Source organism: Centrocercus urophasianus, unplaced genomic scaffold (genome assembly GCF_019232065.1).
Source record: "Centrocercus urophasianus isolate 14NV4802_14NV808 unplaced genomic scaffold, USGS_Curo_1.0 seq_43, whole genome shotgun sequence".
NCBI lineage: Eukaryota > Metazoa > Chordata > Aves > Galliformes > Phasianidae > Centrocercus > Centrocercus urophasianus.
In genome coordinates this window covers 488,474-512,771 of record NW_024885011.1, presented here as the reverse complement: position 1 = coordinate 512,771, position 24,298 = coordinate 488,474, and the positions used below count along the sequence as shown (strand labels likewise).

The 24,298-nt window shown below is 59.1% G+C and overlaps 2 protein-coding genes across 4 annotated transcripts in view; one reads left to right on the top strand and one right to left on the bottom strand.

Moving 5' to 3' along the window:
• KIAA1522 (KIAA1522 ortholog) overlaps positions 1 to 10,416 on the top strand; it is a 13,715-nt gene extending 3,299 nt beyond the window's left edge. The window contains exons 1-7 of one of the 3 annotated variants that reach the window (XM_042833907.1): positions 2,861 to 2,943; positions 4,243 to 4,398; positions 4,618 to 4,673; positions 5,742 to 5,859; positions 6,211 to 6,327; positions 6,445 to 9,339; positions 9,616 to 10,416. In XM_042833907.1, the coding sequence (XP_042689841.1) occupies positions 2,886 to 2,943; positions 4,243 to 4,398; positions 4,618 to 4,673; positions 5,742 to 5,859; positions 6,211 to 6,327; positions 6,445 to 9,339; positions 9,616 to 9,638 (3,423 nt within the window). In that variant the 5' untranslated portion in view covers positions 2,861 to 2,885 and the 3' untranslated portion in view covers positions 9,639 to 10,416. Of the gene's footprint in view, positions 1 to 2,860; positions 2,944 to 3,444; positions 3,671 to 4,242; positions 4,399 to 4,617; positions 4,674 to 5,741; positions 5,860 to 6,210; positions 6,328 to 6,444; positions 9,340 to 9,615 lie in introns of those variants that run through there. The other 2 variants (XM_042833905.1, XM_042833906.1) reach the window with 2 other exon arrangements.
• A 207-nt stretch (positions 10,417 to 10,623) lies between these two features.
• On the bottom strand, positions 10,624 to 15,228 carry YARS1 (tyrosyl-tRNA synthetase 1). The gene is made up of 13 exons (XM_042833908.1): positions 15,106 to 15,228; positions 14,797 to 14,943; positions 14,541 to 14,716; positions 14,201 to 14,330; positions 13,954 to 14,034; positions 13,529 to 13,621; positions 13,227 to 13,362; positions 12,922 to 13,007; positions 12,650 to 12,785; positions 12,252 to 12,346; positions 11,899 to 12,092; positions 11,642 to 11,783; positions 10,624 to 11,425 (listed from the first exon to the last, which is right to left on the bottom strand). The coding sequence occupies exons 1-13, from the start codon at positions 15,160 to 15,162 to the stop codon at positions 11,315 to 11,317; spliced, it is 1,584 nt and encodes a 527-aa protein (XP_042689842.1). The 5' UTR covers positions 15,163 to 15,228; the 3' UTR covers positions 10,624 to 11,314.
• Positions 15,229 to 24,298: the final 9,070 nt, after the last annotated feature.

Genomic DNA, 24,298 nt, shown 5'->3' with positions numbered 1-24,298 from the left:
CCATCCCATCCCATCCCATCCCATCCCATCCCATCCCATCCCATCCCCACCTGATTCTCTGTGGCCGTTCACTTTCCCAGGGCACTGGCGGTAGTTTTCTGCACTGTAATTGAAAGGAAGAAGAGGACTCTTGTTTGTTTTCCTGTTTAAAATTAATTTTATTTCTGTCTCTGCATGAGATTGCCTTTGAGAACAGAACCAGCAGTGCTGTTCAGGTCGTGTTTATTTACTTTGCAGAGATGTTTTCCTGGCTGGAAGATCAGCCCTGGAGCAAGGAGCAGGGCTGGCTGTAACCCTGCAGATAGCACTGCGGGGCAGCCAGGGGCCTTGTGGCCAAAGCCACCGTCAATATTATTGTGCTCTTGTCCTGCCTTAAGACGGCTCAGTCCCAGTGTGCAGACCCCGTGCAGAGAGTCGGGGCAGCAACAAGGGTGGGGAGCTCCTGCAGCCCTCTTGGCACACATGGACTGTGCTGTCCCCAAGCAGCGGCCACATTTGCACGCCTGGGCGTCACCATTTGGTGCCTGCGAGCACCGTTTGATGCTCCGTGGTGCAGAAGTTCCCCAGTGCCACCTAGAAGGGAAGGCAGCATCTCCTCCCGTTGCTCCTCTGGGACCTCGCAGCCCCCATGCCAGCTCCCCTGCTCCTCCTCCCCATTTTTCCCCGATGAGTCAGTGGTGCCGGGCGGGCGCTCCTGTTCCCCGCCGCAGGACCCAAAGGCAAGTCGGGGCAGTGCTGTGCAGGCAGCGATGGATGCACACACCTGGGGATAATGGCCCAGCCCGCTGCTCACAGGAGGTGCAGGCGCAGCGTGGAGCACGGAGCCAGCGCTCACCCCTTAGCCAGGCAGTGAGGGTTTCTCCCCTGGCTCACCCATAGACGGAGCCCCTGCAGTGGGGCCTGCACCACCTCCTTGCGGCATCCTCAGCTGCGTGGACCCAGCTGTGCTCCTTTGGGGTCTGAGCTCTGGTCTCTCCCTCCATAACAACAGCAGCGCTTTGCCCGTTGGACACCAGGTTCTGAACAGGGAAATCATCCTTGGGGCCGTCCTACCTGTCCTGGGCAGGAACCGGTCCTCCTGCTGCAGGATGCGGCTGCCACGTGTGCATGAGGCACGTGTGTGCCAGGCTGGAGCAGGAGAGCCTGGAGGGGACGGGTCGATCCAGGGCGCTTCACAAGGAATGAGTGAGGGATGGGATGGGATGCCAGCTCTGGGCAGGCATGTTGCTGCCGGTGTGGGCCGCAGCTGCAGCCTCTGCTGTGGGATCCCCGTGTGCTGGGCTGCAGCTCCATCCTGCTCCATCCTTTGCTGCCATGGATACTGAACCCTTCCTGCAGCGCAGCGATGCTCTGCCCGCAGAGCAGAGGGCAGCGCTTGGTGCAGCACGTGCCGCCTGCTTTGTGCACCCTCAGCCCTTTCATTTTGGCCCTTTTCCATTTGTGCTGTGCAAAGAGCTGGGAGTGGCTGCCTGTGGCTGCCGGCACCTTCTGGGTGAGCGCGTGGGCAGCGGGGCTGATCCTGCCCTGCTGTGGGGACGGTGCTGTGCACTGCTGACTGCAGGGGTAGGTGTGCAGGAGCTGCAGGGAGCTCTGCACGTTTGCTGGAGGAGATGCAGAGGAGGCTGCACCACCAGGCCAGGGCCGTGCCCGTAGCGCAGTCCCTCTGTGCCTTGGGTAGCTGCTCTGCCCGCAGCCAGCCCCACGTTTGGCTGCAGTAAGCTGGTTGCACGGCCCATGAGCTGCTCCTGCACAGGAAGAAGGCTTTGCCCCACCTGCCCCACTGCAGGTGCAGCATGCAGGATGGATGCGTGGTGCTGGTGGGGCCCCGAGTGACATCAGTGCTTGTTTGGTAGGGTCAGCACTGTGCTGGTGCAAAGCTCAGCACTCACCTCCCACCCCACGTGGTGCCCCGGGTGCTGCTCCCCTTCACGCCTGGCTGGACGGCCTTCCTTCAATGTGGGGGGGGTGAAGGAGGGGTCTGGGGGAGCCGCCGGCCGCTCCCTGCAGCAGGGCCGCACGCTGCACCCATCTGGCAGTGCAGAGGAATCCCTGTGCAGTGGGGCAGCCTGACAGCGGGTGCACAGAGAGGTGTGGGTGCTCCCTGCCTCCCCTCTGCCTGCGGTTCTCTCCCCTCGTGCGTGGGCACTGTGGCTGCCAACCTCCATTCCCCTCCTCTCCCCTCCTCTGCCCCAGCGGCTGGAGCTACTGGTTAGACTGGTCCAAAGCCCGGTTATCCCCCAGTGCCACAGGCTGACCGTGACACTGCCGTGCTGGGGGACACGGTGGGGACATGCGAGCACCGGCCCTACCTGCCTTGCTGCAGCAGGTCCCAAAGGTTGATGCTTGGGGGGGAAATGCCTCCCAGCTCCTCCTAGTTGACCACAGTGCTGTGAAGGCCAGCACACCGGTTTGCAGGGCTGCTGTGTCCAGTGGGGACCAGTCCTGATTGATGTGGATGATGCGGGGGGATTCCTCCCCGAGCACAAGAATTTGGGGGGAATTCTCTGCACTCAGCCCCATGCCAGGCAGGGTGCGTCCCCGCACGCTTCGTGCAGGAGGGGGGGGAGGGCCGGGGGGAGCGGGAGGTCAGAGGAGGGGCCCTGCTCTCCTCCTCCCAGCACCGGGAGCGCGCTGGGAGCAGCCGGGCTGTCCGCTCCTGCCGCCGCGCATCCCCCCCCGGCTCCGGCCTCTCCCCGCGCAGCCGCTCCGCCGGGCGAGCATCCTCCCGCCGGGCGTCCTGCAGCCGGTCCTGCGGCACGGACGAGCGTGGGGAGAAAGAGCTGCGGTCTCGGCATCCGCCCCCCGGCGCGATAGGCGGCGGCGGAGCCTCGGCTGGGGGCGGCGGAGCCCCTTCCCGCGGGGAGCAGACCCTCCTCCTGGCCACCATGGTGGTTTTCATGGGCAGGAACCTCTCCTCGCTTCTGGCTTTCTTCAAGAAGAAGGGTGAGTGGAGATGCGGAGGAGGAGGGAGGGAGAAGCGCTTCGCTTGTCCTTGCACAACCCCGGAGAGCCCCGACCCCCGCGTGCCTCGGGGGTCCCTGCAGCAGCTGCCGCCCCCAGGAGGGCAGCGAAGGTCGCCGGCCCCGTTCCACCGTGGGGACTGCGGGGCACGGCTCGGTGCTCCCACACGGCAGAACGCAGCCGAGCCCACGCGGGTGGGGATCGGGCGAGGGGCTGCCGGCGGCGGGGAGGGCATTTCTCAGGGGAAGGGCGGTGCGGTGGGGCTGTGGTTGCCTCGTGTCCCCGCACCGGCATGGGGGCTCCCTGAAGACCCACCGATGTGCTCTGCGCCCGGCCGACCCTTCGGGTGTTGAGGGTGCCGGTGGAGGCAGCTGGCTCGGCTGGGCGGCGCGGCTCCATTGTTCAGGGCGGCTCTTTGTGTGCCGGAGCTGCCGAGCGGGGCTGGGGCCGGCTGTGAGCCGTGCTGGGGACAAGGCCTGCGTGTGACGAGGCAGCGGCGGTCCCGGTCGGTGGTGGATGCCGAGCGGTGCGTGCCTGCATCCCAGCAGTGTTTCCCTCCAGCCCCGCCGCCTCCTGTTGTCTCCTTTCCCTTCCCCTCCCTGCCTGAAGTTGTTTTTTTCCAGGCAGGAAGAGCTGGAGGCTCTGCAGGCCGCTGAGGGTAGATGGAGCTGTGCCCATGTCCCCTGTCTGCTGGGGACCAAAGCTGGGGGTGGGTGCCAGCCATGGGCACCACTGGGTGCTGGGAAGGATGGGGCTGTGAGATGGGTGTGTGGGGCCCGGTGCTGGCCGTGGCGCGGCACCTGCAGCTCTGCCACCTGGTGCGGCTGCAAAGGGGGGACAGCAGCCTTAGGGCCCCCCAGGCACTGTGTCATGGTTTACGTATTCTGCACAAGCCTGGGGGTGAGTCCCTGCTCCCTGGGGTTCTTTGCAAGGCCTTGAGATGATTCAGTCCTGTAGAAGGAAAGGTCTTTCTGTCCTTCTGTCCATATTTGCCCCCTTGAGCAGCCCGCAGCCCCACAGCACGCTGCTTTGTTGGCCCTTCAATGAAGGTGCTGTGCGGAGGGCAGCGCTGTGCCCCAGCTCTGTGCTGGCTGCTGGGGGGAAAACACTGCATCTCTCCCAGCGCAGACAGCCTGACTCCATTTGATCGATCGGGCAGAGCTGGAGGGACGAGGCTGGTCCTGTGCTCTGAGCTCACGGGCAGACTGCATCCCGCCTGGCTGCAGGGCTGGGGGCTGCTCACGTGCAGGGGGCTGGGGGGTCACCGCTCTGCTTTTGCAGGTGCTGCCAAGACCGAGAACGACAGGCGGCTGAGCGTGCAGTACAAACCTGGCGATGAGTGCCCCGACAACGTCTTCTTCCCCAGCACGCGGCCCCCGCACCTGGAGGAGCTGCACAACCAGGCCCGCGAGGGGCTCAAATCCCTGCAGCACCAAGGTGGGCACTGCCAGCCCCGAGGGCCCCCAGGGCTGCAGGGTGGTGTCCCCGGTGCCCCGGGCAGCTGGCTGTCCTGCCTGTGTGGGCGGTGCTGCGGAGAGTGACCAGAGTCCAGCACTGGGGGTGGCACCGGTTGCTACAGCCCCACTGCCCTGGGGGGCACTGGCTGTGCTGCTGAGCTCGGCAGCTGCGGACTGACCCTCTTCCTTCCTCCTGCAGAGAAGCAGAAGCAGACCAAAAGTGCCTGGGACCAAGGGGACACCAACAGCCTCCAGGTGAGCATGGGAGCTCCATCCGGCCATGCCTGGGGCTCTGTGGGGGGTAAGGTGCATGAGGCAGCCCCCCTACACCCTGCACAGGGCAGAGGGCATTGCTGTAGCCCAGAGGAAGCAGGGATGTGGTTGAGGCTGGGGCTGCAGGACCAGGACAGGGGGGTTGTGGGGCAGGAGTGGGCTGCTCCCTCTCAGTGTTGTCCCATTTGTCCCATGATGAGGCTCTGTCCCTGTCCTCAGCACCAATGCACCATGCCTTGCGTCATGTGGCTCTGCCTATGGCCCCCTGCCATGCCTATGTCCTTCTGACCCCCCTGTCTGCCCCACCAGTGTCCCCTGGCAGTGCTGAGTGAGGTAAGGAGATGGGACGGTATGACAGGGACTGCCGGCCACATCCAGCCCCATGGTGGGGCCCCTCCCTGGCTGCTGACGGATGAGAAACTCCCACTCTCTTGGCTGAGTTGGAGTTTGCTGCTTCCCTGGGCTCTGACCCCGCTCCCTGCGCCTCACCCACGCGTATTTGCTTAAACTGCTGCCTCCCTTTGGCTCTCGGCCACCTTAACCCCTTAGAAGCAGGCGGTGAGGGCTTGGGGAGGAGATTCACAGGGATGTGTCTTGTCCTGATCTCTGGGAGATGCTTTGGAACGGTGAGGTGGGCGCAGAAGGCCATGCCCATTTTGAGGCTGTGAACCCAGTGTATGCCATATTTCTGCTTGCACTGCCACCCCATAGCCTGCCCCAGCCCTGGGGTGTTTTTGGCTTAGTGTTGATGAGGTGGATGCTTCCCTCTGGTGTGGGGACAGGGCGGTGCTGACCCCTCCGCCCTGCTGGACCTGGCTCGCCTGTTCTCTGGGGTCTGCAGGACTGTGTGGGGTCCCTGGGGCTGCTCCCGGCCCCGCTCCTGGTGGGAGGACTCTGGCTGCCGGTGTGGCTGACTCAGCCTTTGGCCCTCGGCGTAGCTTTTGTCTGGGCTGTGGAGTCAGTTCGCGGCAGAGAAGGGGCCTGGAGGGGACGGGGCTGCGCCTTCCCTGCAGCCTGGGGTCCATCGGAGCCCACTGTGTGTCTCCACAGTCCTGTGCGTTGTCGGAGGATGACAGTGTGTCCTTACGGAGCCGGGCAGCCTCCTGCATCACCGACAGCGCCTCTGAGGACGCCCTCTCCATCCGCTCCGAGATGATCCAGCGGAAAGGTGCCGGGCTGTGGGGCCAGGGGCCAAGTGGGTGCCAGGGGTTGGGGAGCGTGGCAGGAATATCTCTGGGGCTTTGAGGCTCAGAGCTCGCATGGCCACAAGCCAGTGCAGGGATCTGGGGGCCTTTGGAGGAAAGAGCAGCTCTGGCTGAGTCAGAGGCTGCTACGGGTTCTGGGATGGAGCTGCGTGAGGGGACAGATGGGCGCGCAGTGTCTCCTCCCTTCTTGGCTGCGGATGCTCCCTGGGCTGTGCCGGATGTGTGAGCAGCAGCTGGCACTGGGCTGCGGACATCGGGGATGCATGGCCCAGGGCTCATGTCACACCGGCTGGACTCACTCACACCTTTCACAGGTTCCACATTCCGACCACACGATTCCTTCTCCAAATCTTCAGAGAAGGCTGGCAGGAAGAGGAAGGAGCGGAGGACAACAGTGCTGGGCATCCCCCAGCACGTCCAGAAGGAGCTGGGTAAGTGCATGAGCAAAGAGTTGTTGTAGGGTTCGGTCCCAACCCTGGGGCTCTGTTTACCTCAGCTAGGTGCATCTGCCTTGAGATCACAGCTGGCTCACTTCTCCCTGCTCCCAGGTCTCAGGAACAGCCGAGAGATCAGGGAACGTCCCACAGATGGGCACGTGGGCAGCCGGGCACCGCAACCCCTGCTGAATGGCGGCCAAGTCTCCGGTGAGGCCATCCGTATTCCCACCATCGATGGGAACCTGCCACCACTGGACGTTCCCGGGGGTGCCCGTGTGCGCCTGGGAGCCTTGGAGGAAACAGACACGGCTCTGCAGAAGCACATTGACCGGGTTTACTATGACGACACGTTGCTGGGGAGGAAAACGTCGGCCAAGCTGTCGCCCATGGTGAGGCCGAAGTCTCTGGCCGTGCCAGGCATGACCACCAGCGCCAACCCCCCGGATCTGCTGAGCCCCGTCATGTCCATCTCACCCCAGGGCACCTACATGTCCAAGATCATCCCCAACGCCATCCTGCCGCCTATGGTGGACGTGGTGGCCCTGACGAGGAGCAGCGTGCGGACGCTGAGCCGCTGCAGCCTGGTGTCGTCCAGCCCGGCCTCGGTGCGCTCTCTCGCCCGCTTCTCAGAGCACAGCACCCGCAGCCGTGAGCCCTCCTCCTCCAGCGACAACTGGAGCCACTCGCAGTCCACAGAGACCATTGTCTCCAACAGCTCCACCATCTCCTCGCAGGGCGGCTCTGACCGCCGGCAGGCCGAGGCTGGGCTGTGCAGCGAAGCCGACACCGCGCGACGCTCCGACAACGATCAGATCAGCGTGTACAGCTCTGCCAGCTTTGCCAGCGCCTGCTCCAAGCCTGCCGTGGCTGCAGTGCACACAGCGCACGGGCTGCTGGCCGTGGGGCCCCGCAGTGTGGGCAGCAGCGGCCGCACATCCCCCGCCTTCAGCACCAGCAGCCAGGCTGAGGGCTCGGACACGGGCAGCCTGGCGAGTGAGCGCTCCTCGGCACGCAGCGTCTCCCTCAGGAAGATGAAGAAGCCCCCGGCACCCCCTCGCAGGACATTCTCGCTGTACCAAAAGGCGGAGGGGGAGCACAAGGTGCTGGGGCTGCCCCCCAAGCCCAACCGGCGGCCGCAGCAGGCGAGTGATGTGCCCTGGTCCCCGCACCCTGAGCCCTTCAGCCCGACGGTTGAGGATGAGGTCTTCTCCTCATCGCTGAGTGAGACCAGCAGCATCCGCTCTGAGAGCTTGGCTGGGACCAACTCCCCCAAGACCTCACGGGGCAGCCCTGGTGAGCGGGGAATAACGGTGGTGCTGAGGGAACCCTCAGCTCAGCCCAAGTGGAGCTGCCCAGATGGCTCTGACCGCACCATGTCACCCTCCAGCGGATATTCCAGCCAGAGCGGGACGCCCACGCTGCCTACCAAGGGGCTGGGACCCCCGGCCGCATCCCCAGGCAGGGTCCAGCCCCAGAAGCCCGACCGGGTCTGCTCCTTACAGTCCCCCGCGCTGTCCGTCTCCTCCTCCCTCACCTCTATCTCCTCCTCTGCCTCAGACCCAGTGCCCTCTGAGACACCGCACTGCGCTCAAAGCCGTTCGGATAGGTTTGTCATCCCGCCGCATCCCAAGGTGCCCGCTCCCTTCTCCCCTCCGCCCACCAAGCCCCAGACACCTACTGCCCCCGCCGGCCCTCTCACCCCTTCACTGGACCCGTCGGTGCCCAGTGCCGCAGGGCAGGAGCCCTCCACCAAACCTGGCACCAAATCACCACCGCCATCACCACCACCTGCCTACCACCCGCCTCCTCCACCGGCCAAGAAGGCAGAGGTGAGCCCCGAGACTGCCTGTGAGGCCCCCGCGGAGGCTACCTGGCCCCCACCGCCCCCCCCCGCCCCCGGGGGGCCCGACCTGTCCATGGCAGACTTTCCCCCTCCAGACGAAGCCTGTTTCTCCAGCCTGCCCCCGCCTGATGCCGTGCTGACCCCAGCAGCAGGGCAGAACCACGCGCCGAGCACAGCCGCATCTTCCTCCTCCTCAACCACCACCTCCTCGAGCGTCCAGCAGCAGGGCTCACCGCCATCCCCCACCACGCCACTTCCCGGAGCCACCGCGCCACCACCCACGGCCACCGTGCCCCCACCGCCACCTCTGCCGCCGCCATCAGCTCCTGCTTTACCGCCCCAGATCTGCCTTAAGAAGGCGGCGAACGGCTCCCGGGCAGACAGCAAGAAGGAGCCAGCATCGCGCAGCAAGAGCGGCCCGGTGCCCAAGGAGGACGCCAGCCTGCCCATCGTCACGCCCTCGCTGCTGCAGATGGTGCGGCTGCGCTCCGTCAGCGTGGAGCCGCCCGCCGTGGCCGAGGAGCGCGCGGTGCCGCAGAAGCCCATCCGCCGGGCCCTGTCCACACGGCAGCCCAATCCTGCCAAAGATGCGGTGCCTTCAAACCCGCTCCATGCTGCTGTGCACCTCAAGGCCTCCGCTGCGTCCTCCGGTGAGGCTTCTGGGCTGGCCGCAAAACCCCTGGGCGGCAAAGCGGCTCCTCCTGGCCTGGAGGCGCCTGCCGGCGATGGGCAGCTGTCCCCCAGGCACAAATCCCCCACCTCCACCGCCAGCTTCATCTTTGCCAAAAGCACCAAGAAGCTGGTGATCGAGACACCCTCATCCCCTGAGGCACAGGCCGACCTGAAGAGGAATTTGGTCACCGAGCTGATGAATTTCTCCGGGCAGCGCTCGGCAGCCCCGGCTGCTGCCCAGCAGGGCCCAGGCAAGGCACCGGTGCACCGAAAGCCTGGCAAAGTGCCCCCTCCTGTCGCCAAGAAGCCTTCGCTCGGCCTCGGGCCGTCTCCATCACCCCTGAGCCCAAAGGCACCGGAGGCGCTGGGCTCCCCTGCGCCAGATGAGAAAGTCAAGGCAGTGGCAGTGGAGGAGGAGAGCAGAACCAACAGTGAGCCGGTGGGAATGGCTGAGGGCAGAAGCGCCGCGGTTGCAGAGCCGCCAGCACAAGGTATGTGGAGCAGGAGGGCTGGGGGTGCTGGCTGAGCCCTGTGTGTGTGCTGGGGGCTCCTTAGCCAAAAGCGATGGCAGTGCTGGGGGTGGTGGCCGAGCCGTTGACCAAAGCCAATGCAGCTGAGTGTGGATGCTCGTGGCCAGGGGACCCAGCGCAGCACAGGCTGCATTGGGGCTGCTGTGGGACAGCAGGGCGGCGCAGCAGGGGATAGGCCTGTGGGAGGCTGAGCTGCAGGAGCGGGTCCTTGATGGGCTCTTCCCTCTTGCCTTGCAGACGGACAGGGAGAGACGGCCTGAAGGACGGAGCTGCAGGACTGGTGCCCCCGCGGACAGGAATCCAAATCTCTCAGGGACCTGGGCAGGTCAACGGATGAGTGTGGAACTGGCAACTAACTTAACACAGGAAGCAAACAGCCTTAGCCTCCATGGCCTTGATGATATTTATGCAAAAATGGTGTTGGTTTCACTTTCCTAAGTACTACAGCTTTATTTTGCATTATTTTTTTTACTGGACTCGAGGCCCGCGCCCAGAGCCAGCGCTCCTCCCTGCTGCGCTGCCGCGTGGTTTGCGCGTGTGAGCAGAGCAGCTGCGCAGAGAGGAGGGCGAGGGGCTGCGAGGACAGCGCTGGATCCAACCTGCTCCCGGCCAGCCGGGCCTGTACAGAATCAAAGCACTTTGGACAAAGAACTGGAAGGCTTCGGCCGCCCCTGGGAGGACTTGGGCAGCAGCAGCAGCAGCAACGTGAGACGGAGCCCTGGATGGAGCGGAGCGGCGCTGCAGCCCTGGAGAAAAGCACGAGGCGTCTCTGGGCCGGCGCCGCTCCACGGCTGCGGCTCACGGCGCTGCTGGGCCCGGCCGGCTGGGAGCCGCGCGGCTCGGCAGGAGCCCTGTGAGCTGCCGCCCTGGGCTGTGGGGTGGAGCCTTGATTTCTGTTTCTGTAAACTTTGGTCACATTTTGATTTCTTTGATTGTAAGAAAAAAAAAAAAACAACAAAAGAACCAAAACCAAACAACCCTCTGCCGCCAAGTAGCCCCTCAGAGCTCTGTACCTGGCTGGTAAAGATGCTGACTGAAGCTCATTGCCTCCTGTGCTTCCTGGTTTTAGATCCCGGCTGCTGCCAACCACAGCATCACCGCATCTCAGTGCTGTGCAGCTCTGTGCAGCTCTGTTGGTCCCCACAGAGGGACAGAGCTTGGGCTCCATCTCTGGCTTCTCTTGGCAGCACTAAAACAGAGGAGCAGGCAGAGCCATCGCCCCCTGGACGGATGGACACACCCAGGTGCTGTCAGCTTGACGTTTTATTGGGTTTATGACAGACAGATGGTTTCCAAGTCAGTGTTTAAAGGCTCCCACCCCAGCCTGCCCCGGGCTCAGGTCGGACCTGGTGGGGCAGGGCTGTGCCCTGGGCTCCTGGCCCACAAGCAGCAGCCCCTGCTCCAGGAGGGCACGGAGCAGAGCAGAGCAGGGGACAGGAGTGACCCAGCTGCCAGGCAGCTGTCCCCCACCCTGGTAGCAGCAACACAGGTTTGATCAAGCAGCTTTCCCTTTCAACCCTTACGGCAGTGCCTGCACGTGCTGTCCCAGAGATGCAGCCAGCAAGCAGGTTTCCAGTCCATGGCACAGTGGAGAGCAAGCCAGTGACCTCAGTGATGAGCCAGAGGGGACACGCACAAGAAACACAAGTCCCTTAGATGTGGTGCCATTGCCAGGCCCCAGCTCTGGCCCACAGCAGAGGTACTGATGCAGGCTGAGTAGACCCAAGGCAAAGATGTTTGGGCCAGCTCTCCAGCAGCCTCTCACCGTTACAGTGCATGGGAGACCGCAAATTCAGGTCCAGAGCTGCCAGGTCCCAAAGGGCAAAGCCCCCTGTTCAAGGTGCCGGGGAAGGAGATGCCAGAGACTGGGAAGGAGAGCCTGGATGGAGGGGTGGAGGGGCCAGGCAGGAGGCGTGAGCCGTGGCTCTGGTGCTTGTTAGCTGATGCTCCCCCCCTTCAGGCTTTTACACGAGATGCTCCCCAGCTTGGTCAGGAAGTTTCTCTCCTTCCATTGAGCGATGCAGTCCTCAGAGATGCGGAAATCAGCCTGGGGAGCAGAGCAGGGGAATTGGGTCAGGCCTGGGATGCACGCAGGCTGGGGCCGTCTTGGGTGCTGCCTGAAGGTTCACCGACCATGACACGGCGGCAAGCACACAACCTCAAGTCACCCAGTGATGGGACAGAGGCATCCACACGGCCGTCAGCACTGCCCTGCTCAGTGCCTGAAGCCCCAGCCCTCAGCTCGACTGCTCTGTGCCCTCACCTGTAGCTTCTCAAACACCTTCTTCTTTGGCTTGAGCTCGTCGTCAGGTTCCCCGTCCTCATAACCCTCCACGTAGACACGCTCCCCAGCGCAGCACCCAGCAGGTGGGTCCAGGGGCTCCACCTGCCGTGGCTCTCCCACACTGCAGAGGAGTACACAGGACGCAGTCACCCCCAGGCAGCGCCCACCTTGGCACAGCCGGGCTCTGAGGATCCAGACTGCACCCCTGGAGGGGCCTGCCCTGATTCCCCTCTCACCTGGAGGCACACAGCACCATGCCCTGGGACTCCACGCCTCTCATCTTCTGGGGCTTGAGGTTACAGAGCAGCACCACGAGCCTGTCCTGCAGCTGCTCCCTAGAGACAAACTGCACCAGGCCGCTGACCACAGTGCGGGGCTCAGGCTCACCCACATCGATCTTCTCCACATACAGGCTGTCAGCATCTGGGTGCTGACAAGTAAAAGCAAGGTAAAGAGCAGAGAAGGGAACTGGGGTGACAAAAAAAAAAACAACAAAAGGGCAGACTCCTCCCCCTCACCTTTCCCCATACACTGAGTGCCCTTCTCACCCTGTGGGAAGGTTACTCCCCTCTTCCCATCGTGCCCTTACCTTTTCCACACTGATCACTTTGCCAACACGGATGTCCAGCCGAGATGGGACAACAGTCTCCGGCTCTGAGTTCTTGGTGCCTTTCTCTGCAGGCTCTACAGTGCAAAGGAAACAGTTGCACCATTCACCTTGAATGCTGGGAGCTGGCCAAGCCCTGGGGAGCACACAATGATCCCCACTTGCTGGACTTGGAGGCTCCTGAATTCCCTGTTTGTCTGCACACACCACAGCAGCCCCTCCTCCGCTTCGCTGGCCTCTCAGAGACGCCTTCTGCCCTCTCTCACTGGGGCCCTGGCCTCTCCTCACCCTGCAGATGCTCTCCAAGAATGGCCCTGGAGAGGCTCCCTCCTACCCAGCCCTGCACGGCCAGAGCCCCATTTTTCCCAGCAGCTCCTTACTTGCTTTGGATGGGTTGGGATATGCTGCGCTGGTCAACTTCTTCAGCTCCGGGCTGTTGAATTTCTCTCTGATGGGGTCAAGCAGTTTATTCAGAGCCACTTCCACAGAGTTCTTCAGGTCTCCAGGATGCACAACCTGTATCATGACAAGCAGACAGGGCCCTGCGTCTCTCCCCCAGTGTGGATTTCCAACTGCCAGTGCTGCTCTGAGCCCACAGTGCTCGTGGGAGCCTCAGGGACAAGGAAGGCGTTCAGTCCCTCGCTGTACTCACCTGCTCAGCAAAGTCCTTCTCCAGAGCTTCATAGGCTGTGTATGTTTTGTTTCCTCCCCATTTTTCTTCTCGCAGAATCACAAACTCTGTGAGACACAGATTAAGGCTCAAATTAAGCCCAGGGGAGGCTCCCCCTGCTCAGCCAGATAAACCACCCCACTCTGGCCAAGAGCGAAGGGAGCTGCAGCAGAGCTGGAAAGAGGGTGTGCAGGGTGCAGTCAGTGTTAGGGATTGTATATTCCTGCCCCCTCCTTTTGCCCACAGGAAAAAGTGACCCCAACACCTGGTCGCGGGGAGCCCTTCACCTGACTTGAGGGGAAAGAGGACGTGCTTAATGAAGGAGAGGACACCATTGTTCTCCACATTCCCTGGCTCACAGAAAGCCTTCTTCAGCTTCTTCTTCACATCTTCTTTGCGGTCCAGAAGGTCAATTTTTGAGTCCTGGAGGAAGAAATTTCCATAGCCCTTTTCCGGTCCAAAAGAAATAACTCATGCAGGTGTTGCTGCACCTTTTTCTTAGACCTCAGCATGAAGTGAGAAATTTCCATCTCTCAGGGTGCAGCCTCTCCATCCCCAGCAAAGCCCCAACCACCACTCAAGAACCAACCTCTTCTGATGAGCTCATTTTGCTGCCTGTCAGACCGGGAACCATTGGATTCATCAAATGGATGCGCTTGGCATAGCCCAGGGAAGGGAGGTACTGGGAAAATGCAAGGAAGTAAGTCATGGACAATGCTACTCTACAAGTCAGCTTTAACCCATGCTCTGTGTTTGCTCCTGGCTCCGCATAACCTTGAGCACGGCAATGAGACACAGAAAGCTATAATGGGTTCACACAGTCTTGACAGCCCAAAACATGTGGCAGCCCTGCCTGCCCCACCAGAGCCCTATGGACCACAAAGAGCAGCAGCAGGAGCTGATAAGAGCGCTGTGACTCTAACTGAAATCACAGTCATGTTTCTCCCAGTGGATTAGAGAGACTCTGAGTCCCACACCAGCATCACAAGGGACCCAAACGCCCCCATTCCTAACCTTCTCTGCAAAGGTGAATATCTTCCTTTGATCAACTCCACCAAACTGAGCATCGACCTTGAGGTATTCCTCATCCAGGGCCTGAGGAAAGACACAAACAGCCTTGAGCTTGGCTCTGGGACTCCATGTTCCAGCTCACTCAGCCTTTGGAGGCCCTGCCTGCACTCTGGGATCTGCCAGACACAGTCCTGGCTTTGCCCAGCACCTCCTCAGCATATGCACTCTGCCAGGCAGCCTCAACACCCACCTGCAGGCCAGGGTAGAGCAAGCCACTCAGCAAAGGGTGCTCCACCTGCTTCACCACCTCTGCTCCTGCCTTCTTCGCATCATGCTGTGTCACCACAGATGACAGACGGTACACATCCAACGTGTACTCCCTATGGGAAGGAACAGCACAGTCAGCACCAGGCAGAGGCACAGCTGCAAAAGCTGCTTCGCATAAATATTGGTGCTGGTCACTGAGAGCAGCCTGGAGACACCTTCACTTTATTCCCTGAATAACAGTGCCTGGCAGCAGGCTTGGGAATGACAGCAGAGCCCCAAACCAGCTTCTCCTGTGCACAGAGGACCAGCAGCTCAGAACTCACTTGCTGAGCTGGTAGTCCGTGCCTCGGACAAACTTCAGCTTTTCCAGGGGCACCCCAATGCTCTCCAGCATGGCTTTGATCACATTCTCATAATAGCGAGTGCGCAACTCCAGCAGCTCCCAGGGGGCCTTCATGTTGTCTAGGTAAGCGTGGAGGTCAGCAAAGAGGATTGTCACCTGGTAAAGAGGGGACAGAGTCAGCACCGCCTGTCAGAAGATGCACAGCGCAGGGGGAACCCTGCCGGCCGGCCTCGCACCTCACAGCCAGCCTTCAGGAAGTCTGCGATCTTGGACATGGGCACGAAGTAGGCAACGTGCGGCTTGCCCGTGGTGGCGGTGCCCCAGTAGATCTTCACCTCCCGCTCCTTCAGGATGCCCATCAGCTTATCCTCGCCCAGCACCTCCTGCGAGAGAAACCCGAGAGCGGCCGGGCTGAGGCGGGCATCGAGCCCCGAAACGAGGTCCGGCGCCGAGGCCCGGCCCGCGGGCTGAGCGCGGCGCTCCTATCGCCGTGCCCGGGGCCCATCCCCTCAGCACGGGGCCCGGGCCCGGCCCGCCCCCGGTACCTGCAGGTTGCGGGTGATGAGCTGGTACTTCTCCTGCGGGCCGGACGCGGTCTCCATGGCGGAAGGAAAGGACGCGTCAGCGCTGCGCACAGCCCGGGCCGCCCGCCGCACCTCGCCCACCGCGCGCGGGTTGCATCAGCCCCGCTCGGCGCTGCCGGCGTCTCTCTGACGTCACTTCCGCCCTCGGAGAGCCGAGCTGCCCGCGGGCCGCGCTCCGCCAATCCGGGGAGGGCGGGGCCGCGCTCCGCCAATCCGGGGAGGGGGCGGGGCGGGTCCGGCTGCACGTGCTGCTAAGATGGCGGCGGGTGGGGGCGTGGGGCGGCTGGAGGCGTTAATCCGTTACGGAACGTTTCCCTGGTGCGGACGCGGCCCTGCGGGGTTGGGGTACGGCAGTGAAGGAAGCGCCTCCCGTCCTGACAACCAGACGTTGGTTCTTTAAGTCCTTTCTGGTCGGGAGCTCCGCCGTCGCCGCCTCTGCGCTCGCTCCGGTTCTGCCGTGCCGCCTGAGGGCGCGCTGTGCTGCTGCGCGCGTTGCGCTGCTCGGGGCTGCCCGGCCTCGGCTGGTTTCGTTCACCTGTAGTCGCTCTGGATGCAGCGATTCCTCTTGTTTGGACGGGCTGTTGAGGGGGAGCGGCAAAACCGATGGTTCTTATTTCTGGAGTAGGTGATTTCCTCCTCAGAAAGCAATAATAAATAAAAGCGAAGGAAAGACAACAGGTGTCCCCTTCAATCTGATGGTCGCAGAGGACAGGAAATGCCTTCCCCGAGCCCAGCTTCTCCTGCTGTGAGATTCCCACCCACACGGGGCTCCCAGCGCCCGAGCTTTGTGTCCCCGTTCATTTTCTCAGGAAGGACAACAGGTTTTGTTTGTGGATGTTCTTAAGCTACTGAATTTTACAGGAAGGTTTTCATCTTCTGATCTCTCCTTACAGGACTCGTTTTGTGTGAGTGCTGAGTGACTCATGCAGAACAGTTCTTCCACTGCTTGGGTTTTCCCTAGGCTGGAGAAGGCTGTTGGTTACTGAGAGCAGAGGTGAGGGATGAGGAGCAGTTAGGGCCCGTGAGACTGGATTGCTGAAGGAGTGCTGGGCACTTTAAATGTCAGCTGGTGAGGGTTGTAATTAATGAATATTGGCTTCAGGTGTGAGTATGGCTGATTTACAGCAGGTTTGCAGGGGGTGGTACAGGTTGTAATGATTGGGGCTTTCATTGGTCTTGCTGGTGAAGCCACAGGGTGTGTGAGAGAATGTTTGTAGGATGAGGACTGGTTGTTGGTGTGTGCTGTTAAGAGCCAAAATGCTCAAGAGCAGAGGTAATGGGGACCCGATGGCTAGAGCAGTGAATCATTGACTTAGGAAACAGGTAAGTGTTTATTAGTTAATTCTTCTTGTGTGAGAATGGCTTATATTCATTCGAACAGGTACTAAAGGTGGATATTAAGCCAAGTTCTTAGACTTATGGAGCAGCTGTGGCTGTTCAGCCAGCAGTACCGTTCAGGATCTGAGCTTGTGAATTTAGAGGCAGGCTGGTGTCAGAGATGCCAAAGCCTGCAAAATTGCTGGGTGTTCTGTGTCAGTGTGAGTCTCACCTTGTCTCCCTGTGTCTCAGCTAGTAACAGTGCCTTCCCAGTTACACTGCACCAGAAGTCTATTGGGTTCCCCAGGGCAGCTTCAGGTCTAAGAGTCAGTTAATAAAGCTGTACTGAATTGCTGGTAGCACAGGAGCTGCACACTCATGCTGTCTTCGGGATCCAGAAACTGAGAGCTTTCCAAAGCAGTAAAGTGCTTGATATTTCACCCCGTAAGACACTGAGAGGTAGAAAACACGAGGGCTGGTCCAAATGAGGGGTAAGGAGGCTGGGAGTCCTGGGCAGGGCCGAACTGGAGCTGCGGTGCGGCTCCCGGCAGATGGCAGCAGCCGAGCAGCGCCGGGTTCCGGCGGTTCTCCGCTCGCTGCGCTCACTGCAGCCGTGCTCTGAGCGCTGCCGCTCCTTCTGCGGCGTTGGGCATCACGATAACATCTGCTCCTCTGCAAGCTCTGCCTGTTTCTGGCGTGTTAACGGCGGCTGTGACTTGCTGGTTCCTTTGGTTGACGTTCTCTCCTCTACTTTCCTCTGTGTGTTATCTTTGCAGCTCTATTTCAAGAACTGTTCTTATTTTTGTGACTCTGAAACAATACAATGAAAAATTAATGTCTGGCACTTTGCAGCCTTCTTCTGCATCCTGGTTTGCCAGGCATGCCCCCAGAACGGCTGCTATCTGTTATTCTAAAGACAGAAGTGGCAGACGTGCCACAGAAGGGAGCTAAAGAAGCATCCCCAATGGGTGCACGCCCAGAAGGGAGGATCTGCAGGTCCTACAGAACTGAAGTGTTGGGATAGTGATCTACTGCTAACACCCTCTACGCTTTGCCACTCTCAGAGCTGTCAGCAGCAGAGGCTAAAATGAAGGTGCTTGAGAAGAGCAGGGATGCATATCTGCTGGAGAGCAGTGACAGGAGGGCAAGGAGTGTTCTGGTAGCTTACAGAGATGGCCGCCCAATGTGCTCCTTTCAGCTGCTCATGGGTGCAACAGTCATTTCCCGAGAGTTACAAGGAGCTGACAGTTCTGTGGTTCGTTGTGTGGAGGCTGCACTCCTGCGCAGCCACAGGGCTGCTTTCCAGCGAGTGGACACAGCATCAGTAATGCAGGGGTATTGTGAGGGGAGCTGAAATGGCCTGTTTTCCTTTTAAATTAAAAATGCAAGACGTATGTTCTGAGTCACAGAAAATCAGGCGGAAGCTCCGAGTGAACAAAGCTGGTGAGCGAAACAGAGAACTGTTTTGCTGGGGAAGAACGCGGTGTGTGATCACACGGCTTGGTTTTCCTATCTGTGCAAAGCTCTTGTGTTCCGAGTGGCTGCAGGCCCGGAATTCAGCCTGATGCAGTGTGGGCTCCCCAGTTGTCTCAGAGAAACCTGGGTGGGCTGACCTTGGCCCCGTGTGCTCCTGTGCATCTGGGCCTGCGCCCTTTTGCCTGCATCGTTTGCAGGGCAGATGCAGAACGATCCCAGTGAGCTGTGCTGACCCCTGTTCTGGTTGCTCTCCTTCCTGTTCTAGTTTCTAGAGGGTATTAAATGGAATGGGTAAATTTATCTGTGGCTCCCCAAAGGAATCTGAATGCTGCTGAGGCTGCGTTGCAGCAGATGTAGAAATGAGATGCGATTTGAGCATCTGCTTGGAAATGGGTGGCTGAAACTGATAATTGACCACCAAAGACGCCTGCCAGCTGACCGTTTGTTAGCGTTCACGCTTCATTATGGCCCTTCATTCAACAGTAAATAGAATCATATCCTTCTTGATGAGATCCTCCTCAGCAATTCTGCTTGTTCTGTATCAGTCTGCAGTCAGGAGCACTGAGGCTGCTTTTGTAACTGTGGCACCTGGCACTGAATGTGAGCACTGCTGCTCGTGTCCTCAACAGCCCATGGGCTGGATGGGCCTATTTTTGGAAGGGCAGGGGAAGGACAAACTGACAGCATCCATCTCTGAATGTAGACTACTCCCTTTTTCCACCCAAACATCGATGCTTTGAGAGAATTGCTTTCACAGCCATTCCCATTGCAGTTGTGCTTATGGATGGAGCTGCTCCACCTGCTGCTCTGCGCCTCTGCCTTCAGAGCCATGCGTGGTGCCTGCGGGCTGTGCTGGCTCTGTCTGACCTCCAGGTCTGATGGAGATTTGTAACGCTTCCCAATTTTATCAGACTGCTTGCAATCTGGGATAGACCTGATTTGTGATTTTCTTGAGTCAAAGAGAGAAGAGGAAGAAATACTTCATGAAGAGTCGCAGATGTCTGTGACCATCTGTCCTGTTGTAACCACAGAGGTCAAATACCTTTAGAAAACAAAATACTTTAAGTTTAAAGTGACAGGAGGGGGACAGAGGAGGAAGCATTGACCTGAGGTGGAAGTGAGATGGTCACAAAGAACTGGCAGGGAGGATCCAGCCTGCGTTCCTTTTTCAGGAGTGGAACCACTGGCTGCGTTCTGACCTCGGTGATCTGTTGTGTAAGGATAACGATGGACATAAGGTCAGGACATGGAAGCTTGATGAGCAGACTGTTCCAGGAGTTCTCTGCTCCTGGGAGGTCTTGGGCAGCATTGATCTGACAAGCCTTACGTGCAGTCTTTTATTGTCCCTGTTCTTGGTAGGAAACAAAGTGAGATTTGTTCTTCCCCCGCTGCCCTGCAGCTCTGACCCGCATGGTACGGACACGCAGTGGTGCAGACACGCAGCGGCTGCACCTGATGGCAGCACTCAGCCCCTCCAAGTCTGTGCCCTTCTGGCTGCGACTCAGAACAGAAAGCAAAGGGCACCTCTGTGCAGGAAGGTTAAGGACCCGCAGGGAGCAGGCGCTGTGTGACACTGCGTTTGCCTTCTGACAGCTGTCTCTGTAGCCTCATTTCTTCCTAAACAATGCATCCAGAAAAGGTGGATTTTCAAGAACACGTCGGAAACTTTCTCTACAAGTTTTTGTTCCCTTGGGCAAATGAAAGCCAATAGTGCAGCTTATGAAGGAGCCCTGGATTTGCTCTCAGAACACTCTGTTCCCTGGGAAGGAAGGTGTGTTACGTGGCCCTGCGACTCACATCCATCACATGACTGCAGTGCAGCGTGGAGAGACCTTTGAGTCTCGGTGGGACGAGGGCGCTCTGTGCTCTGCATGGAGAGCACCTTGAACGGCTTCAGCAAGGGCAGCGCTCCGGGGATTTGCCTCTCCCTGAGCTGTGGGTCCTGTTCTGAGTGAGCAGGACAGCGCGCCCTGCAGCGAGGCTGGAGCTGTGGTGCTTTCCTGCTTTGTGATGCAACTTAAAGATTTGTGCATTCTCCAGAACAAACTCCCTCCCTCTCTCCAGGAATTCTCGGTGTTGCACTCAGTCTGCCTGGCTGGAGGGGAGCCTTGAAGACCAGAAACAGCATTAGGAATCAGGCTGCTGTGGGATGTCTGGGCTCTCATTAATGCTTTGATGAACTGCAGATGCTCTCAATGAGCTGCACGTTCTGATGGATCAGGTTGGCGGCTCGGAGTGCTGGACCCCTGAGCGGAGGGGCAGCCCCCATCCAACCTCGCCCCGAGGTGGGGGTTGGTGCCTATGGGAGGAGGTGCTTTGTAGCTCTTACAGCTGCTGTCCAGAAGCACTTCATCAGTTGAGGTGCTTTCAGTTCATTTTGAAAGAACTGTCAATTCTAAATATCTGGCATGAAAAACTTCACTCCTGGAATGGTTTTGGCTGAAGCCTCGAAGTCGCTGTTGATGTTTGGTGCTCTGTGACCCCATCCCAGCAGGGCCTGCGGGGAGCAGTGTGATCCAGGCACGACGTGGCTCTTCTCAGCTGTGACACCCTGCGATGTAGGCAGGTCTCTCACCCCAGTTGTTGGCATGAACCACTCGCTGTGCTGCTTTGGGAGCTGGCTGCTCGCCGGCTGTTCATGCTGAGCAACTGCTGCAGAAACGCACTGCTGTGCCTGCATGAGAAGGAAGGAGCAGGGTGGCTGCACAGCAGCCTTTCCCTCACTGTGCAGCAGTGCCTGCAGGGCTCATCCTGGCCACAGCTGCTGGTGTCACGTAGTGCTGGGCTGGGGGGCTGTGCTGCAGCCATGGAGCAATGGATGGTGGTCTGAGTGACACAACGGAGGGCTGATGTGCTGGGGCTGGAGGTGATGTGTTGGGGGTCCTGCTGATGGGCATCCATGGGCTCTGCGCCTGCTGGTTTGATTTTTAGGTATCTCTTTGAGGCCGTGAAGAAGCAGTGCACAGCAGTCAATGATGTTGATGTAAGCCTTCTGTTAAAGCAGGCATTCTGCCTCCAGTTTAGCCATGCTGAGTTAATGGCATTGCTCAGTGCCACGTCTGGACAGTGGGACGATGTGTCTGTGTGCTCTGCCCAAGCTCTGCATCCTTGTGCTGTGGCTCGGCCAGCAGCTGTCCTCCTGATTGCTTTTTGTCCTTTGTGACTGTGGATTTCGTGCAAAAGAGCGCTGCCATGAAGCAGCTCTGTGCTCTGTAGAGGGTTCAGGTTTGTGAGAGGCTTTGTTGTGGAAGATTTCATTCTTTGATGCTGCAGCTGTGATTCGTATAAACTGCAGATGCTGTAAAGGGAGCAGTATTGCACGGGAAGTGCTCACGGGGGGCGCGCTGAGCGTTTGCAGCCGGGGTACAACTGAGAGCTCTGCTTATGGTCTTTGCAGGAGTGGAACCCAGCAGTGTGAGCCTGGAGGAGGCAGGTTTGTGCAAGCTGGGTGTAAGCACTGTGATAAATGTCTGACAATTAGAAACTTAATATCATTCGCTAATGTATTGCGCTCCAACAGCAGCTGGAGAATTCCTCTGCAGAAGAGGCCTGGCTGGTGCAGATAAGTCGCGTTCGGCAGTTGGTGGCACTGAATGTGGATTTCTCAGTTAAAAAGGACAGCAGTGTGCTGGGAGGTGCCCAGTGGCACCGTGGGGCTGTGCTGCTATGGCCACCTGGTGACTCCATGCCCACTGTGTGCAGGTTGGAAGAAAAAAGACAGCTTTCCTGGCTGCCAGCTTTGCTGGCTCCATCTGGGATCTCAGATCCATGCTGCGTCTTTCCTGACTCTGCTGCTAATAATAAAGGCTCTTCATTTGGAAAGGAATTACACAAAATTGGTGCTGATGCATGAGCTGGAAGAGAACCCAGATCGCTTTCCCTGAGACGTGTGGGCTGAGAGTGCTAAGTGGGAACAGCACTGCCTTAATCTGTAGGGTCATCAGAGGGCTGAATCTGTGCAGATCTGTGGAGGAAACAGAAGATATTGTGGTGTAACAAGCAAGCTGATCACACTGCTGCTTAAAGAACTGGGTTTGGTCAGGTTGTGCTGAGCTTTGTTCTGTGCAGTTAGGAGATTTTTCTGCAAATCTGGGGAAATTACATTTGGTGCAACATATGGCACGATCTCCATCCTTGCTGGAGGTGCTGCCTGACTGCCCCGTGAGTTGCTGTTTGTATCGGCACGATGTGTGTGGTGTGGTGTTGTGATGTAACCTTGAATGTCTTTGGCAAATAGGGGTATTAGCAATCTGTTCCTCTCTGCTTACATCTCCTCCAGAAAGTCGCTGCCAGCTGAGGTCACACAACCACTGTGCCATGGGAGCTTCCTTCTGTGGCGCAGTGAGGGGCTGGTGAAGAAGCTGCTGATGCTGCCGTTGGATGGGAGCGGAGCCGGCGTTGCGCTCTGAGCAGCGTTTGCTCCACAGCACGGCTCACTGCTACCAAACACACGGGGGAGGAACGCAGGGCTGAGCTGTGCTTGTGGGCACCGTATTGCAGTGCTTGGATGCAAATGGTGCTCAGCTTCAAGCAGGCACTGCGTGTGCTGGCAAAGCATTCTGTTTTCAGCTCTTGCTCTTCACTGTGCCCGTGGGCTCTGCTCGCTTGGTTCCTGGGATGAGCAGCCTGCAGCAGGGCTGCTTCAATGAGAAACGCCTCCCTGCAGGGCTCCCTGGGATCCCCCCCTGCCCTTCCACTCCCCGCTAGCATTCAGTGAAGCCTCCCTTCTCCAGCCCTGCTTGCAACCCAGCCTCAACCTGCAGTCAGGGGAACACGCGTAGGGAAGCGTGGGTCACCTTTAGGGTGAGAGCTTCTGTCATTTCTTTCCTTTTTCATCCCCTCCCTTTTTTGGCTGTAAAACACCCCTGTGTCACACAGGGTTTATTTTTGGGCACTGCTGATGAGAACGAGGTGAGTTTTCTGACACCAACTTAGGACTGAAGTCGCGCAGCCCAGAGCCCTCGTGGTGTCTGACACCGATGGGTTACGGTGGGAAACAGCAGTGAAGACTTTGATGTTCGTGAATCTCAGAAAACAGGATTTCCTTTTCCTTAATGTGGGAAACCCCGTTTCCTAAGGTGGTTCCTAAAATGTGGACTTCCTACATAGCTTTCATTCAGAGCTGTTGAAAATCTTTAAGAGAATCATTAGGAGGTAATGGTGCAGTCCCTCTGATGAGCTGAGCTGCTGCCAGCCCCTTCTGTCTCTTCTCATTAATGGCATTATTACTTTGCCTTTAAAGCCTGCAGTTATGAAACATAGCCATAACCCTTTTGCCTCCTGCCTCACCATGCAGCCAATTCTGAATTCTGAGTGAGCGGTTATGCTTTAAATTTTAATTCCCCATTTCCACCCAACAAGGAGCGAGCGCATCTCTGTTAGGAAAGACGTGGCTTAAACCTGGAAGTGGGAGCAGCAGCAGAGAAAGGGATTCGGGCTGAATTACCAGGGACAGCCGCCTTTGTAAACAGCACATGATCTGCCTCCCCCAAAGCCGCCAAATTAGCAGGCTGATTTCCTCACTTGCAGCCCTTTGTGGGCTGCCTGCTTGGCTGTCTGCTCCAGGATTACGAGGAGCATCTCCCTTATCGTTTTGCACATGCTGCACCATCTGTCCTGAATCTCCCTTTATAGGGTTATGGATTCCAAGCGGTGTTTCTTTCTTGGGGGATAACAGGCACGTCTGAAGGATCTCACCAGCTATGGCTGCAGTGCTATTTATGCCTCCAGCCCTTATGTTTTTTTCTGCCCTCATCCCGCAGAGCTCAGAGCCATCCTGGCGTCCCACACCCAGGAAACCCGCGGTTACTGCGAGGTGTGAAGTCCCCGTGTTCTGCCCTGAGTTCTGCTTGAAGTGGACAAAGGCAGGGGGTTACGACTTCGAACAAGACACACCTTTCATCTTTTATTGTACGTTATAAAATGTTTATTGCTCTGTCTGTGTCAGAGGTGTTGACCTCTCCCTCTGGGTGATGGAGGAGTGCGTTCTGGCAAAGGATCCGTGGAAGAGACCACGGGTTGGCCTGCAGCTGGCTCAGGGAAGCCCTTCTGGTCCACACAGCCGGGCGGATTCCTGCCGTCCCCCCCTGCGGTCGGTGCTGCGGAGGCGGAGCGGCGCCGGCCGGGTTCCGTGCGGGGACTCGAACTCAGGCGCGGTGTAAAGAGATTCACGTCCTCCTCAGGCCAACCTGTCTGATGGAGCAAATAGGATCTTGCCTCATCCCCTTGTGCATGTGGAGTGGTTTTGTGGAGCAGTAAATGCGGATACCCCATGGCACGCTACCGGAGTTCATCCGTTCCACGCCATGCGCGCCCAGGCGTCCCAGCGGGGAGCAGAACGGCCCCTTCCGCGGCCCCGCGC